At 40.0% G+C, this 18909-nt stretch overlaps 1 protein-coding gene across 1 annotated transcript in view; it reads right to left on the bottom strand.

Moving 5' to 3' along the window:
- LOC148042101 (Ribosomal protein S24e family protein) overlaps window positions 1-18909 on the bottom strand; it is a 56275-nt gene that overhangs the window by 16964 nt on the left and 20402 nt on the right. Inside the window, exons 2-4 of the mRNA XM_087685542.1 lie at window positions 16350-16482; window positions 16034-16130; window positions 15900-15962 (exon numbers count right to left, since the gene is read on the bottom strand). Coding sequence (XP_087541668.1) covers window positions 15900-15962; window positions 16034-16130; window positions 16350-16482 — 293 coding nt within the window. The remainder of the gene's footprint in view (window positions 1-15899; window positions 15963-16033; window positions 16131-16349; window positions 16483-18909) is intronic.

Below are 18909 nucleotides of genomic sequence, written 5' to 3'. Positions count from 1 at the left end.
GTGTGGAAGCATGCAGGAGAGGAGCACCTTTTGTAGATAAGAGAAGGGTCAAAGTTCAAACAGTCAAAGAGGGGTCAACGGTCAAAGAGAGAGCTACCAACTAGAAGGAATCCAAAGAGGGCTGGGGAGGGGAGTGCATGGCTGGAAAAGAAGGTGGGGTGAGGTATCCAAGGCTTCCCACCCCCCAAAAAGTGCAACGCAGGCACGGAGAGAAAAAAAGATCTAGGAGGAGCAGAAAACACGGGATCCAGGCGGCGCAGGCGACATGGCATAAAAAAGGTGCAAAAACACGTACGGATACGTACCGTACGGTACGGTACGGTATAAACCAGTCCGTACCACGTACGAAGGTAACTATATCTGTCGACAATGAGCAAACCGCTACGTTGGAAGACCCTTCTCGAGAAGGTTTGCAGGATTATCATCTGTATGCACTTTGACAAGCTCAATGCTCTTGCTGTCAAGTACATCTCTAATGAAGTGATACTTCACCTTTATGTGCTTCGTCTTTGCGTGAAAGACGGGATTCCGTGCTAGCATGATAGCACTCTGACTATCACAATGGAGAACAGGTAACTCTGTGATGCCAAACTCTCCCACCAGACGTGAAAGCCATAAAGCCTCCTTGCATGCCTCTGTGGCATGCCTCTGAGTAGACAATGCAAGACACTTTTGTAGCCTGGAGATCCAAGAGACTGCTCTTGTGAAGGTAAACACATACCTAGTAGTGGACTTTCTACAATCTGCATGACCAGCATAGTCTGCATCCGTAAAGCCAACGACAGATGCCTTCTGCTGTCCAAAGTAGATGCACAACTTCTTTGTGCCTTTGAGGTATCTCATAATACCTTTCACTGCTTCCCAATGCTTTTTACCAAGGTTTGCCATGTATCTACTAACCACTCCCACTTCAAAGGCAATGTCAGGATGTGTAGCAACCATAGCATACATCAAACTGCCAACAACTAAAGCATATGGTATCTTGATCATTTCAATCGTCTCATCATCAGATGTAGGGTTGTCCTCTGCACCGAGTTTCACATATGGAAACAATGGAACCCCAATCGTTTTCCCTCCCCATATTGAAACACTGCAAAATCTTGGAGATATACTCCTGTTGAGATAGATAGAGTAGTCCTTTTGACCTATCTCTGAGTATTCGCATGCCAAGAATGTGATTTGCATCACCAAGATCCTTCATGTCAAAGCTGCCATGAAAACTTTGCTTCAATGAGTCCAAGGCATGAGTATCCCTGCCAACAATCAGCATGTCATCAACATACAAAACCAAGATAATCAACCTGCCATATTTGCTGCCTTCTAGGTGTACAAGCAGTGATCCACTTGACTTCTATGAAAACCTTGAGATTGCATAAATGTATCAAACTTATCATACCATTCTCTTGGTGCTTGTTTCAACCCATTCAAACTCCTTTTGAGTTTACATATCATCTTCTCTTTTCCTTTTTCCACAAACCCTTATGGCTACTGCATATATATGTCTTCATGTAAATCACCATGTAAGAATATAGTCTTTGCATCCACCTGTATGAGCTCCATATCTTCAGCTACAACCAAGCCCAAAATGGTTCTCAATGTAGTCATTTTGACTACATGAGAGAGGATCTCATCAAAGTCAATTTCATGTTCCTGCTATACCCCTTCACAACCAATCTTGCTTTGTACTTTGGTAAGGAACCAAAAGTGACCTTCATCTTATAAACCCATTTGCATTGAAGTGTTTTCTTCCCTTTAGGCAACTGCACCAAGTCCCAAGTACCATTTCTCAAGAGATTCCATTTCTAATACCATTTCTTGCTGTCCTGACTATCCATTGCTTCCTTGAAGCAAGATGGTTCACCACAGTCTGTCAACATGACATAATCAGCCACATTATTTGCACCAAGAATGAATGTATCAAGTTGTCTAGTAGCCCTAGATGATCTCCTAACCCAATGATCATTGTTTGTTGGCTGTTGAGCATTTTCAGCTTGCTATCCTGACATTTCAGCCTGTAAATCAACATTAACAACTTGTTGTCCTGGCTGTTCCTGCACATGTAGTGGCTCATTATCATGGGCAATAGCTGGCTAATCATTTTCAGCATTATTTTCTGCATTTACAGCTTCATTTACAGCAGGTATTTGCCGCTATACAATGGGCACATTTTGCTGTCCAAAACGTATTTCTTTATAGAATACAACCCTATGGACCTCCTCAGTCCGTTCGGGTTGTTTATGCATGCGATCTTCCCGGAAGATAACATCATTGCTGCGTATTACTTTCCTTTTCTCGGGATCCCATATCTATACCCCATTTCACCCTTGTCACCATATCCTAGGAAAATGCATTTACAAGACTTTAACTCAAGTTTGCTACGATTTCTTTACAAATGTGCACAAAATCCTCGCAGCCAAACACTTTCAGGTGAGTATATGAAGGTGGCTTGCGCGACCACACTTTCATTCCAGTTTGACTCATGTGTCCCAACCGGACATGCCACAAAGAAACACTTGGTTGCTCGGTCACGGCAACAACATGATCACTCACACTAGATACATGGAGAGGATACAAGGTATCACTTTTACAACCTCTAGCAATCACTCTAGATTCCTTATAGATTTTCCATTTCCCATCACCAAAGGTGGTATGAAATCCATCCTCATCTAGCCGCCCTGTGCAAATCAAACTCTTCTTGAGCTAAGGTACATACCATACATGCTAAAGGATAAAGACAGAACCCTGCTGAAACTGCAACTACACACTGTCAATACTTGCAATGTCATGTGCACAATTGTCCCCAAGATGAACAACACCATGTCGACCCCCTGTATAGGCAGAGAACCACTCATGATGAGAGGTGACATGAAGAAAGCACCAGAATCGAGAATCCAAGTATGCATGTCATCATCTGTATTTGCAAGTAAAGCATGTGCACCGAAGTGTGAAGAGACAAAGAGTACTTCATTCCCACTGTCACTGTCATGAGTGACTACATTCGCCTCTTCAATTTTGACATTGCTCTTCTTAGGCTGACTCTCTTTTTTCTCTTCCTTGCTATCATTTATTTTCTTGCCCTTTCCTTTCTCTTTCTTCCATTTGTAGCAGTCACATTTAAAGTGACCCTTCTTGCCACAATGTTGGCATTCAACATCTTTACTACATGATTTACTGCGTCCCTTGCTATCAAATTTGCCTTTTTGCTGTGATTTGCCCCTAGTATACAAAGCACTGGGGAAGACTTACTGGATGCATTGTTCTACCAATTTATTTCTTCCATGAGTAGAGCACTCTCTACATCAGCATACAAAAGAATCGCATTAGAATTGCTCATAGCAGTCCTGAATGTATCCCAACTCTCTGGAAGAATGCAAAGCAAGAACGTAGCAGTAAATTCTTCATCAATCAAGAACTTCAAGGCAACCAGCTGGCTAAAAATGGAGTTAAACTCACTCAAGTGAGTAGACATTTCTGTACCCTCTTTCATACGCAAATCCATAAGCTTTTTCAGCCAATACACTTTGCTTGTAGCACTCTTCTGTGCATACAATTCTTCCAGTCGAGTCCAAATAGCATATGCAAAATCCAAACCTTCAATGTTAAACAGCAAGGCATCAGAAATCGATAGCTCGATGGTTGAGCGTGCAAGCTCATTTAACTCATCCCAATCTTCCTATTCCATGTCTGCGGGTTTTGTCCTTTTGGTCTTAATCGGCTTTGCCTACTTCTTTTGCAATAGGATATTGTAGCATTGTTTTTGCCAAACTGCAAAGTTATGTGCTCCTTCAAGCTTCTTTATGTGCATGAGATTACTGTTGCCAGCCATGATTTTTAGCCCAAATGTGACCAAAAAATTTCAGCAAATGCAGGCCCAAACTATCACACAAGTGACCAAGGTACAAACAAGTACCAACCAGTAATAAATGACCACGTAGAAGCAGAAATTTCAGATCTGTGAGTAAATTTTCAGAAGCACCAAACCATGTGCTACAGCATTCCACAAATGATTACAGCTATTCCAAGGGCAAATACATCACATTACATGAGAAGTCCCAAATTTTAGCTGCAATTTCTGTTGTACATGTACCCACGGGCATAAAATTTGACACGCACGATCAAAAGCCCCAGAATTTTTGTGCTCAAGCATTAACCATACATCTAAATTATCTCTAACATGCATAGAATAGGCCAATTTTGCCAAAATAGAGCAATTTCAGCAAAACCCCCAAATTTCACTAACCAATCTGTCCCGATTGCATTAATACATGTTCTCGAAAGCATAAACCGAGCAAAATTAGCAAAATTTCACAAAATTTTGCAAAAGCCCCAAATTTTTCGGGTCCAAATGTGCACCAACATCAGCCAATCTGACTCAGCTGCACAGAATATCACCAATACGATAAAAGCCCCAAATTGTATGGGTCCAATATTGAGAAATTTCAGTCAAATGAGTAAAAGTTCAATAATTTTGGCGAAATTCCCAATTCAAATGCGCACAATGTCTGCAATTTCTGATGCAGATGCCTCAATTTTGCATGAACAGTACTCAATCTAGAGAAGCCCCAAATTTCTGGGCCAAAATTGCACAGATCTGCCCTTTTTTGCTTGCGCGTGCGAACCCCGGTTAGAGGGAGAGGAATTTCAAAAATTTTGAAAAAAAAAAAATTGGATGATGGCTCCGTTGACCCATCAGTCGTGCGCCCATAAGCCCCGCTAGTCCCGTCCGTTGCACGCCCGTGAAGTGTCTCGCTGGTCACCCCTGTCTAACGTCTGGCTACCGTCTCCCGTCCGCAGTGTCTTTCGTGCAGCCCCGTCAAGCAAGTCGTTGCCTCCAACCCCGTCACGTAGCACTGTTTTGCAAAAGTCGCCTGGTTCATGCCTGCTATCGCCTGCCTGCCAAGTCAACGCCTACTGTCGCCCAGTTAAAAAACGACCTGTTGAGGTTTCTAGACTGTCAACTGACACTGCAACACACACACATGTGCCTGAGATCAATGGCGACCTGATGATTTCACACGAGCGAAACACTAGAGATGTCTCACACGGACTCCAAGGAGCGCGAACACCTTAGCCGAAGCTTTGATACTAGTTTGTAGTGATATTTTTGCGAGGATCAAGGCACTTAGTCCTTGCTAGTAGCAAAGAGAGTGAGAGTGAGAGAGAGCAGAGTAGTCAAGAGAGTAAACACAATTTTTGGGTACAATGACGAGTGTACCACTTTAGGTTTTTAGATAGATATATATATATGAAAGTGCAAGTGCTAAGGGTATGTTCACATCCAAGCACATTTAAAACACACGAGGGCCTTTATTCCCAACACCATTGGCATTCTATTCTTCAATGCCCATTCAATATGGAACCAGTCCTAAGGCTCAGACAAACCATTAGTCCAATTTGTCCCAATGGCTGCCTCTTCTAGCCATGCAAAGATCTCGACTTAATCCAAGAGAACTCTAGGGGTAAAAAGCCACAGCAACTAAAGAAGAGAAAAATAAAATATTTATATAAGTATCACCACCTAGTGACATATCTCCCTCTTGAAAGAAGCAAGCGACCTCGATTGCATGCCACACATGCTAACGGATGACATCCATGTTATTAATGTCATCGCATGTATCACTTACTAACAGATGACACGGGGCGATGGTAGGAGTTTCCCCACTACCATTTGTGTCATTGCAAGTTCAAGTCTCACATAGGTGAAGGATCACATCCTATATCCAACTATGATTACTAGGAGCCTTTCTAATATACATGTTTTCGGATGCAACACACTATGATTACTAGGAGCCTTTCTAATATACATGTTTCCGGATGCAACACAAGGCGATAGCACGTATCTCCGAACTATTAGTGTCACAACATGTATAATCATTCAACTAAAGTGTAACAAATACAACTTCAAAGCACTGAGATTTCATTCAATGATACAACATGTATAATCAATCAACTGAAGTGTAGCAAATACAACTTCAAAGCATTGAGATTTCATTCAATGATACACATGTTAATGCTAAGTGCAAACCATACATTGTGCATTATTCAAAGAGCTGCAGTATTCAACTGTACAATAGAGAATGTACATTGCTTCAAAAAGCATTCTGAGTCGCTGTAGATTCCAGCAAGAAAGCTTCTCGGTAAAGTTGCAATAACTTAGGCAAATCTGCCAATTCAACCTCTTCCATCCATTTGGCATCCATTGGTGAATAGTTCTTGAACTTCACCAAAAATCTTCTTATCACTCTACCTTTCACTTTCCTATCCTTATGTGCAAGGATCTGCTCAAGAACTAGAATCTCATCTAATTCCTCTACTTCAGGCTATTCCTCTTGAATCACATCTTCTGACACTTCACCAATAAAAGGCCTCAATAGGCTCACATGGAATGCATTATGAATTTTCCAATTCTCTGGCAATTTCAGCCTATATGCCCCATCATTGATCTTCTCTAAGACTTGAAAAGGGCCATAGTAACGCATACTCAGCTTTGTAAACAAACATTCCTTGTCCTTCTGTTTTCTCAAACGAGCCTTTTCAAAATGCAATAAGATCCAATCATCCTTTTTGAACAAGAGTTCCCGATGATGACTATCAGTAGCTCTTTTTTGTTTAGCTTGTGACTTTTCTAAGGCATGCTTAACCTTTTTATATGCTTCTTGTCAATCTTTTACATAACGATCTACTTCAAAAATGTTATCTTTTGTCCACAAAATGGGAGGCACTTTCTTTCCACCTTCCACAATCTTAAAAGGTGCTTTGCCAGTAGATAAGTGCACTGTATTATTGTATGCATACTCAACCAATGGCAAGTAGTACTCCCAAGAAGTCTTATGATCTGAAACATAACACTTTAGTAGATCTAAAGCAGTCGAATTTGCTTCTTCAGACTATCCATCAGTTTGTGGATGGAAAGAAGATGAAAATTTCAGCGTAGTGCCCATGTTTTCAAACAATGCTTTCCAAAACAAGCTAGTCACTCTTGGGTCTCTATCACTAACAATTGACCATGGCATTCCAAGGTACTTGAAGATATTATGCATAAATATCTTTACCATGTGTTCTGACTTAACCTTTTTCCTTACAGGAATGAAATGTGCTTGTTTGCTGAATCTGCAAATGATAGTCCAAATTCCACCATTCCCTAAAAAAGTTCTTGGAAGATCAAAAATGAAATCCATGGCAATACTTTCCCATGGTCTTTTTGGAATAGACAGTGGTTGCCTTCTGTCTATCGAATTTGACCTTTTGGCATACAAGGCAAGATCTAACATATGCATCAACATTAGATCTCAAGGCTGGCCAATAGAAGAAAGTCTCTACTGCTTTGACTGTAGCATCAATACCATGATGTCCTCCATACGGTGGAGTATGACTTTCTAATAAAACTTTTGGCCTTAGCTATTTTGTAACGCATAGTCTTCCATACATCATGATAAAGCCTTCTTTGAACACATAATGATTATGATCTTGGCCATTGATCAACAATTCATAGATTTTAGAGAAATCTTTGTCATTAGCATACTGCTCTTTCATATCATCCAATTCATGGTGATAAGAAATTGAAACAGCTAACACCTGTGGTTTGTGAGATAAAGCATCAGCAACGACATTCTTCTTGCCTTCCACATGCACTATCTGAAAATGAAACATAAGTAGGAAATTTGCACAAAGCATGTGTTTATCTAACGATTTAGCCTATGTGAGAAAGTATCTAAGTGTTTGATGATCCATTTGCACTACAAAATCAGCACCAAGCAAAGAGTGCTTCCAACTAGAAAGTACATGGATCACAACCAATAACTCTTTCTCATAAATTTGGTAAGTCCTTTCAACGACAAAAAGTACTCTACTCTCGTATGCCACAACTCGGCCATTCTGCATTAATACAACACCAATGTTGTTTCCACATGCATCACACTGCACTACGAATGGCTTAGACAGATCTGGCAAAATAAGTACTAGATCTGTAGTCATTTTCCCCTTCAAACATCTAAATGCTGATTTCTCTTTATCAATCCATTGCCATTTGACATCCTTCTTTTCAAGTGCATGTAAAGGAGAAGCAATCTGTGCAAAGTCTCTTACAAATCTTCTGTAGTAAGAGCATAGGCCAACGAAACTGCGGACATCACGAATAGTTTTCAAGTCTAGCCAAGAGACAATTGCTTCTATCTTTGCAAGATCCATCTTGACACCATATTTAGAAACTATGTGTCCAAGGAAGTGAAACTCTTCCAAAAAGAATTCACTTTTCTTGCCATTAACGAGTAATTTGTTATGCTTAAGCTCATTAAAGACCGTAACTAAGAGTTTTCTATGCTCCTCTTCATTCTTTGAAAAGATAATCATATCATCAAAGAATGTGCCAACAAAACTTTGATAAGGGCAGAAAATTCTATCCATCATCCTGTTAAACGTAGCAAGAGCATTAGTTAATCCAAACGGCATGACTAAAAATTCATAAAGACCAAATGTAGTTCTAAAAGTAGTCTTATGGATATCCTCTGCCTTGATTCTGATCTGATGGTACCCACTTTTCAAATCTATCCTGCTAAACATTCCTGCTCCTTGTAATCGATCAAGAATGTCATCTATCCTCGGAATCGGAAACCTATTCTTGATCATGTTCTTATTCAAGGCTTTGTAGTCAATACACATTCGCCAAGAGCCGTCATTTTTCTAAACTAGCAACACAGGTGAACGAAACGGAAAACTACTGGGCTGAATTAGTCCCTTCTCTAAAAGCTCATTAGCCTACGTCATAATCTCTTTTTGATGCGTTGCACTGACCCTGTACGACGGCCTATTGGGCAGACTAGTCCCTGGAATAAGATCTATGGTATGATCTTCAGGCCTCTCAGGGGGTAACTCTCCTAATAACAAATCTAAGAAACAGTCACTGAATTTATCCAAGAAAGCCCTTCTACTTTCATCTAGTACAAACACATTACTGTCAACTTCATTAACTTGCTTTGCAAAAACCAGATACGCAGAAATATGATTTTTCATTACATAAGTAATTGCAAAAGCAAAAACAACTAGGACAGACTTTCCTTTAGGCTTCACATCTAGCACATGAGTCTTGCTCCTATGTACAAGAGTAATCATTCTATTGTAAGTATCCAAGATAGCATGCTTCCTGTGGCACCATGGAATACCCAACAGAACATCACAACCCTCCAAAGGCATAATATGGAACTCCTCTGTGTCCACATAGCTCTGAATGTGCATATGGAGTTTGCCAAGAATGGGGGTGGCAGGTTCAGTATGTCCAGGACATGCCAAATCAGCCCGTCCAACTGGTCCCATTTCCTCAGGATGTATACCTAGCTTAGCTGCCAATGCCAGTGAGATAAAGTTTGCACGAGCTCCAGGATCAAAGAAAATAAGCACTGTGGAATCTCTGATCCTTCCCCAAGCTCTGCACAATTCTGTAGCATCATCAGCTGATTGATCTCCCACCATATCAAGCACTAAGCCAATATTGGGCTTCTTTTTACTTACCGCATCTTTATCCTTTACATCTTTAGAAGATTGTTGTGGGCACTTAAAAGCAATATAGCCTTTTTGTTCACATATAAAGCATTTCCCAACCATCATTAAAGCCTTTCTTTCTTCAAATGTTTTTCCAAAAAGTGGCCTCTTCTTTCCTTTGCCATGTTTAAAAGAAGTCTGAGGTTGCAGCTGAAATCTTTCTTCCAAAAAGACTTCTTTGTAAAACTGGTCTTTTCTAGAAATTGCTTCTTCTTCTTGCCAGGATCGTGCTTAAACTAAGAATCCTTCTTTTCAATGCCTTTAAAGCTGTCAAGCTTTTCCTTTCAACAATGCATTTGCCACACTAGCATTTTCAATTAACTGTACCATATTCGTAACCCTAGTCTTGGTACAATAATCCCTGATGGCTTCAGGCAAACCGCAACAGTACTTTTCAATTTGTTCTGACAAGGGCATTGTCCTGTAAGAACTCACGGGCAAAAGTGCTTCCCAAAATTTCTTATTGTACTCTTTTAAATCCGCACAATTTGCTACATCCAATTTATGTCATGCAATCATGACATCTCCTTCAAATGTGTTAGTTAACCATGAGGCTACAAACAACTGTTTGAAATGGACCCAAGTGGCACGTGCATATCCTTACATCAACAATATGTTCCACTGCAAAGCACTACCTTTCAAAAAAGTTGCAACCTTCCGCACCTTAGAAATCTCAGTAAAATTCCCTCCAATGTAAGCTGCATCAAACTGATGTATAAATGTCAAAGCTTTCAGCTTATCTTGCATACCACTCAAGGTTTCAAACTTTAATGCATGACCACCCTCTTTATAGTCTTTAGGTTTTGCACTTTTTGGTATCAAGTTGTCATAGACAGGTGGCTCTAAAAAGGGGAGTCCCTTAGGCACAATATCAGCATTAATTTCATATATCTTAGCTACCATATGCCCACTAGGCTGAAAAAAACCAGCCACTGCATTTTGTACTCTATGCATCAAATAAGGACTCTACAAAGTCTGATAACCGAGCTGTAGACTAATATTAGCATAAAGTGGCTTCACTGCCTCAATAGGTATCATTTCTAGTGGCCCTCTAGGCAAGTATCCCTAATAACCTATGGGTAATCCAGCTATTGCTTGAAAAAACGGCCCACCACCAAAGTAACCAGAATAAGTAGCAACTGAGGAGAAATAGTTTGCTATGCCACTTGTGCATAACTGCCTTGACCATTCACTCCCTGATCATGTGCTTGTGTTTCTTGTTGCACTGGACTTGTCTCCATGTTTGGTGTATTTTCCGCATGCTCACGCACATTAGAGGTTTGCCTTTTTGAGCGCTCCATGGTATGATGTGATGACTCAACCTGAGAATCCTCATTATGTGACTTCAAAAATTTTTGTATCCAAGGATTCTTTACAAGCTGTTGGAAAGAGCCAACCATACTCAGGAGTTGTGCCATAAACAAGTGCTCCTATTCTTGCTCCTCATCCTGTGGTTCAATGTCGGTTCTAGAAGGTGTTGACACTTGTGCACCAATACTCTCTCTTCGATGTCTATGAACACAAGAAGAACTCTCTTCTTCATGAGGGAGTTTTCCTTTGCCTTTATCCATGTTTGCCATCTCTCTAGTCCTGTAATCTCTGTAAAACCTGTGTGCATGGCCTTTTCACCCAAAATTGTCCGAGCTTAAATTCTTACAGAAAAGAATTCAAATCCCGAGAATGGAACCATGAAACCGGTCTCTGACTCACATAAAGCGATAGTTCCTTCAATTAACACTTGGTCTTTTCACACACACACACAAACAAAGACCTCGCTCCCTTGCTCAACACCGAATTGGCCCCGAAGACCGGCGCCTCTCTCAGTATTTCTTTATTAATTAAAAGATGAAAAGTTACAAAAATAAAATGTTCCAAAATACATAATCTGTGAACAGTTGGTTTTTATCTTTTCTGAGTAAATCTCTGCTGCATAGGGACAATATAGCATGACCAGAACAACATCTCTTTTAGGAAAGTATTTTTTGTGACCATAACTCAATAATTCATGTGCAAAATTGAAGTCTGCAGAACTTTGCATTTATTGTTCTTACTATCCAGCATATCCAGATCATAACTCAATGATTCATGTGTAGAATTGCAGTCTGCAAAACTCTGTATTCACTGTTTTTACTGTCTAGCATATCCAAAACAACATCCCTTTTAGGAAAGCATTTTCTATGACCATAACTCAATGATTCATATGCAGAATTGCAATCTGCAAAACTTACTATTCACTGTTCTTATTGTCCAGCATATCTAGAACAACATCCCTTTTACCCTAGCACCATTCCAATAATAAAACAGTCCCACAAACAGCACTAAATCAGAGCTGAAAAACCCTATTCCTGTGTGGCATGGTCTTCTTTTTTTTTAGTTCTTGCATTGGAAAAGCCAATAGCTGCTCCTAAATCTAGACAATGAGGCTCTTGCCTTAGCAAAAGTGCAAAGAAAACACAAAACTGTACCTCTGATGGAATTCGCCCATCATGCAAAGCATTTCTTCTGAAAATAGAGAGAGAGTTGACTAGAGGGAGCAAGCTCTACCTCCGTACATGAGTCAAAGACAAAGAAGTACTCTCCATAACTGAGGTACTAGCAGCAATCTGCCCTCAACTCCTCAAAACTTCACTCTTAGATCTACCCCTTTTGCCTATTACGTTTTCTTTAATGCTCTCTCTCTCTTTTTTTTTCATAAAGCTCTCTCTCTCTCTCTCTCTCTCTCTCTCTCTCTCTTTTGGGAATTTGTGCCACATGAGAATTAATCCTCGTGCAAAAACGAAGACAATGACGCAAACTGATTTTAGGGTCCAAAAATAGTAACTCCCTAAATTTTAGGGATAGTGACCCTTGCATTCCTCGAGTTGTTCTAAGCAACTTTTATCATTGTGAACACATCAAAAAGTGTAATGTGGCTCAGTTACGGTGACTTTTATTCCGTGAGCATTCCCGTATGTGCATCTTCTGTCTTGGCCAGGCTCATTGTCCTGCACCATCTCCAATGGCTAAGCACACAGTCCCAAACCAATGGCATTCTATTCTTTAGTGTCCATTCAATATGGAACCGGTCCTAAGGCTCAAACAAACCATTAGTCCAAATTGTCCCAATGGCTACCTTTTTTGGCCATGCAAAGATCCCGGCTTAATCATAGAGAACTTTGGGGATAAAAAGCAACAGCAACTAAAGAAAAGAAAAATAAAATATTTATATAAGTAAATAAAAAAAGCAACTGCAAAAAGTATCACCACCTGGTGACAGTTTCCACTCTACTTTGGGCCTTGCTTTTATGCGGCTACGCCTCTTCTTTGTCATCGAGCCACTATTCCCTACGACTTCGCCCTTGGTCCCTATTGTTTCTATGTAGCTTATGGCGCCTTCGATAGTTCCTCACTATCGTCTCCTAGTTAGGTTCAAAGCTTGGCTCACCATCCCCGACTGGAATTTACATGAGTGATCCATTTGAGGCCTCTCCTTTTCCATTGCTCTTAGGTGGCTTTCCATTTGATTAGATTTTTATTTGGAGAGGGGATCTTGCTCCTTGCTTGGACTACATCAGCATTGATACTCTTCCTATCACCCTTGGATCCGCATTTTCTTTGGCCTTCTGCCACATCCAAGATCTAAGAGAGGGGGTTAGCAGTCGTGTGTCTTGTGTGCTCATCTCTTGTCTATGAGCCTCAGTCTGAGTCAAACAAGGACATGAGGAGCTCTGACATTGTCTGTCTGCTGTTATATTATGTATTTTAGACACTTTAGATGGATGGTACATTAGTGCATTTCTTTTTGTGCACTTTCAGCTATTTTTTAAGGGTTTGACCACATTTAGGGTTTTCCCTCTTTTTCACCTATATATAGGCAACCTACCCTCCCACTTTCATTATCCATCATTGATCCTTCGTGATCAACCAACCCTCCTCATTTTCTCATCTGGGACTAACCATTGCAACCTTAAACCTTTAGCCATTGCGGTCACATTGTTCCTTCTCTCCTACGTTCTCTCTTTGTCTCCTCCTCTCGGTATTCACTCTTCTCTTTCTGTTGCACACACTCATATTTTCCTCCATATAACAAACACTTTTTGTCAATAGAAAGAGTTGAAATCTTGTCGGAAATGTTCTTAAACCATGGCTACATAATTGACTAGAGTTTTGGATATTCAACATGGCCCTAAACAGTCACTTTAATGGTCAAAAAGTGGCTTTTAATCATTTAGTCGACTTTGTAAAGTTTTGTGACTTATTTGAAGAGTTTTATTTTAAGCCACTCTTGGTTCTCAATCAATCAATCATGATGAATATTGTAGTGATCATCTTGGTGGCGTTCAGCTATCGTAGGATCTTTTTCTGTTCATGTCAAGTTGCAAGGAGTAACGAGCAAGTCTACCCATGTGCTGCAGTGCATGCGAGATTGAGGCAAGCAAGAGTGTCTGTTAACTTGATTGAGGTGAAGACTATTCGAGCCGGATCAAGATGAAGTGAAGAGCAGTCCCAAATAGGACAAGTTAGACAACTTCATGGATTCTAAATGCTAGCCAGAGTTTGGACTTGTGAAGCCAATCATTGTATAAATATCTACTTTACTGCTGTAATCAAGATTTAAGGATCCCTTCTGCCTTTCAAGGGTTCTCTTTTCTTCAATTGAGTTGTACACTAGGACTATTTGAGTCTTACACAAGCACATTAGGTGGAGATTAGGGCTACCTCTCCATTTTATCCATTGGTTTATTTAGCATGTTCACAATACACACTGATTTTTCAATGGAGTATATTTGTGTTTTTGCCACATGGATAGCTACGTGGCCATTTTCAGCTGGAGCCGTCCTTTTGGCATTATGTCAAATTGTTCATGCTTCCATTGCCTATATATAGGCAGTCCCACGGCCATGCCTCTGTCATTCATCGATCTCATCCATCATTCCAGCCAGCCATGCTCTCATGTTCCAAAGTCAGATTCCCATCTTCTGCCCATCAGTCTGGCACCCCCATTGATGCACCTCCACAGTACTAGGGGCTGATTATATGCAAACTCGTATCACTAATTAGATCAATGGTTTCCTTCTATCTATTTTGCATTTCATCTGCCCTTTCTCCTCTCTCAATGATTCATGCTTCCGTTCTGCACTATAATATCATTGCAAAACCAAAGTGCTGGAGAGTCTTCTACTGCAGTGTTTCTCAACGAATCTGCTGCATTTCTTCAGCCTACAGCCAGGCAACCTCTTTTGGACTCATTTTCTGCTGTCAACAGCCCCTCAACCATCTAGAGACATCAGTTTGAAGGCCTTCTCTTACATGACGATTAGTACTTCCAAAGCACGCATAAATGGCAACAGAAGTTGTTAAACCATTTATAATGCACAAAGAATACATGGCAAAGAGTGCTTCCAAAGCACTTGAATCTGTTGGCTCTACTCGATTTGTTGGGTCTACTCATCAATGAAAGAGATGGATATATGTTTCTACATGGCATATGATGTTCTTGGCCATATATACTTTTTGATGTTTTGTTTTTTGATGTTTTGAAGAGTACATATTTTAGTTGGATCTTCATCTACTCTATATTAGCCTCATGGAGACATTCATGCCTAGTTGCATTTGAGACATACATGAATTCCATTCGGTTTTTATACCATGATGATGAGCCTTATGGTCTTAGATCTTTTTGGATCTCATCTAGCTGTTTCCGGATGGCCTCTTGATGTTCACCTATCACTCCAGCTATGGCTTTGAGACGTTATATCTACGCATCACTAGCTGGTCTAGTCGTCTCATATAAGTCAATAGTTCCAAGATAGAACCCAAGCTAACACTGTTTTAGAGGAACAGGTATGGTAGAGCTTTAGTCCTTCAGGCTATGAAAGTTTAAGAGAAGGAGACAGATCTATGCACGGAAAAAATCTCTTTTGTCCCTTCATGGTTGGTGTGTGTGTTTGGGGGACCATAAAGTCTTTTTGGTCGACATTGCAATTTCTGCAAAGAAACTGCCTCAATGAGAGATTCTGTCGATGTACATTTAAGGCAATATTAACATTTACGTTAAGTAGTATAGCAATGCTATCATAAATTTTGGTAGAGTACCTCTATACCTATCTCTTTATCACTTCATTGATAAGATGAAAATACAACAGCAATGACAGATATTTTTGTTCTTGCTCTATTTCTGATCGTAGTTTTTACGAAGATGCCCTAATATTAACATTTATGTTTAGTATAGCAATGCTATCATAAGTTTTAGTAGGGTACCTCTACACCTATCTCTTTATCACTTCATTGATAAGATGAAAATATGACAAACTGATCATAGTTGTTACGAAGATGCCCTGTCATTCAGGTAGAGCAGAAAGGATGTAGTGCTTTGAATGGCTTACAGTTCTGCCACGTGGTGAATCTTTTAAGCTTGCATCAACAGCAGTCCATCCACTTGGTTTTGACTGCAATACATCTAACATTTGTAAAAAATACACAACACCACCACAAACAATAAAGCAGGAGATTTGTGTACCATTTCCGCTCTTAAAAATCTGCAGCCTAAACGACCTCTCTCTTGCAAGCGTCTCATAAGTTGTTTCTGAGTTGCTGCTGAATCAACCTCAAACTCTCTGCGTGTTCCATGGACAAGTCAATATAAACCTTCACCAACACTTTAACTGATAAAACTTAGAGGTTTCGATTAATGCAGCTAGAAAAGCCATCCTAAAAGTGCTTACTTTACAAGACATCAGATTAAACCGGTGATCTTAGGCTTGTAATTCACTCCCCGTGAGATTGTGAGCGGATTATTCTATTATTCAAGTTGAGAAGAATTGAGGTGTACGCACACATAATCTGCCCTGAAAACTGGATTGTACACAAACTTAACATTGTCTTGTTGCACATCGCTTCCCTTCACATGATGCATGATATCCTCTTTCAGTACAAAACGAGGAAGAGGATAAACCTTTAAAATAGTTCCTGATAAAAAACCAAGGAAAGATATTAATCAGGACAGCAATAAAACTGAACACTCAAGTTAAATCAGAATTACACTAAAGAAACAGAAGTGTCATTTCCCACCCTATTTTGAATGCAAATGAGTATATATCCACAAAATCAGAGTCCACAAATAAGGCCGCAAGTAGAAACAGAATCCTGATTTAACTTGAATGGTCCATTTTGGAAAAGCTCAATAGGCAGATTTTGATTATGTGCACTAATGGTTCTTTAAGTACACAACTACCTGCAACCAGAAACAGAATCCTGATTAACTTAGAATGGTCCATTTTGGAAAAGCTCAATAGGCAGATTTTGATTATGTGCACTAATGGTTCTTTAAGTACACAACTACCTTTACCAATCATTGAGGTCTGAGCTGTTGGGAGCTTAAGACGTAAACAAAGACTAAAATATGTTGGCCATTGTTGTTTGGAGGATACTTTTATATCAGATTGCTTACCTCACACACACGTGAATTCTGCATGGGAAAAGTTGGTTCCATTAGGAGGTTCAACATACAAGTAGGCATCAAAGCTAGGTACTCTCTAAAGAAACCCAGACCTTGATCTGAAAGCTCTTCTCAAAAGCCAAGAACTACAACAAAAAAAGTGACATTGAGCACTTCTACACCAGCTCAGTCCCCAAAGGAGCCTATGTCAAGAATTGAATCCCCGAAGTCCCCAAAAGAGCCTATGTCCAGAATTGAGCAAGAGTTGCATCACTACCAACTCTACAAGGTTCTAACACAAAAGAAGATCTTTCTGACTACGTTGGAGATACGTCAACAAGCCTTTAAATAAATGTTGCATGAAGAAGGTATATGTGACGAAAATGTGAAATTTTATTGCTTTGTTTAACATTTCATTAAAAGTTAATCAAATGTGCTAATGTGACTTGCACATGTGAGGTGCAAGTTAAATATTTCACAATGTGGAAACCAAGACCCAAGATGTCAAATGGTGCCAAAGGCAAAAGTTGTAATAAGTTATGCCTGAGAGGTACTAGGTGGTACCGGTGTCGGATTTTGGCCCAAATAAATTTACTGGCCACTAATGTCAGTTGTGACATTAAGGTCTGGGAATTAGTTAATTAATTAAAGCTGGTCTAACAGTCAATAACCACTCGCAACATTTGGGAAACAAATTGCTCTAGCTAATTCAATTATCGGATCGTGAAATTGATTTTCTAAGCAGTAGAATAACAACTAATTTAATTTTTTAAATTATTTTTAAAATTTAATAAGCTGGATAATGCTGAAAAATTGGATTAAAAGGCTAACACTTGGCAAATCTTGCCCGTGCAAGTGGAAAAAACGTTTTTGGGGGACTAGTGGAAGTCTATTCCAAACATTGTGAGAGAGAAGAAGGCTATTAGAGAAGCAAGGAGATGCTGCTGATGTGATTTGCAACCACCGGGGACCAATCTGCCAAAAGGCTACAGCAGTTTGGAGCCCTCCAAGTGTAAGTTACACCACCCCAAGGTCCTTTTGGTGCAAGTGACAGCATACAAGAGAGGGCCACAGGCTTTTTGGCGGTCCTAAGTTGTAGGTGACAACTTCCATGGCTATTTGAGCAAAGCAACAGTAGTTTTTCAACTTTTCTCGTGATGAAACTCTGAAATTTCTATCTCTACAACATTCTCTCTCATCTTGCAACCATCTCTTAAGTTATCTCACAAAATCCAACCATTTGAGTCATCAAAGATAGAGATATTTGTAAATCTTTGATGTAAACCCTAACTTACAATAAAAATTAGAATTTGACAGCCGCCTTGGGACGCATACCTAGAATTGGGAGCCTGGAACTTGAATTTCAACAGCTAAAATTAAAGAATTTCAAGGAGATTAAAAAGGGCAACCAGCTAACATCAAATCTGGTGCTTAATTTGTCTTTCAAGGAAGACGGTGAAGGCAAATCTCCAAGCAAACCAAGGGGCAAATCGGTTTGAAGGCCTGTTGGTTGATTCTAACAAGAAGAGCCACTTGGATCAATGGAGGAGATCAAAGGATCTCAGTTGTGCTCCATCCATTTACAATACAAGCTAAAAAAATACGACAAGGGAAGCCACTTTTTGTAGTGACGGGTTAGGCACAGGTGTTCCTTAGGCGCGGAGAGATAGATAGAGTGAGAGAGAGCAGAGCAAAGAGTGTGCACGATTTTAGGTACAATGATGAGTGTATCACCTTAGGTTTTAACATAGATATATATGTGTTTTGTAGTGACGGGTTAGGCATATGTGTTCCTTAGGTGCGGAGAGATAGAGAGTGAGAGAGAGCAAAGCAAAGAGTGTGCACGATTTAGGTACAATGATAAGTGTATCACCTTAGGTTTTAACATAGATATATATGTGTAAGTACAAGTGCTGAGGGTGTGTTCACACCCGAGCACATTTAAAAGACACAAGGGC

Source organism: Lygodium microphyllum, chromosome 1 (assembly GCF_053477565.2).
Source record: "Lygodium microphyllum isolate KBCC chromosome 1, Lygodium_microphyllum_v1.1.10, whole genome shotgun sequence".
Taxonomy (NCBI): domain Eukaryota; kingdom Viridiplantae; phylum Streptophyta; class Polypodiopsida; order Schizaeales; family Lygodiaceae; genus Lygodium; species Lygodium microphyllum.
This window is presented reverse-complemented; position numbering and strand designations above follow the sequence as displayed.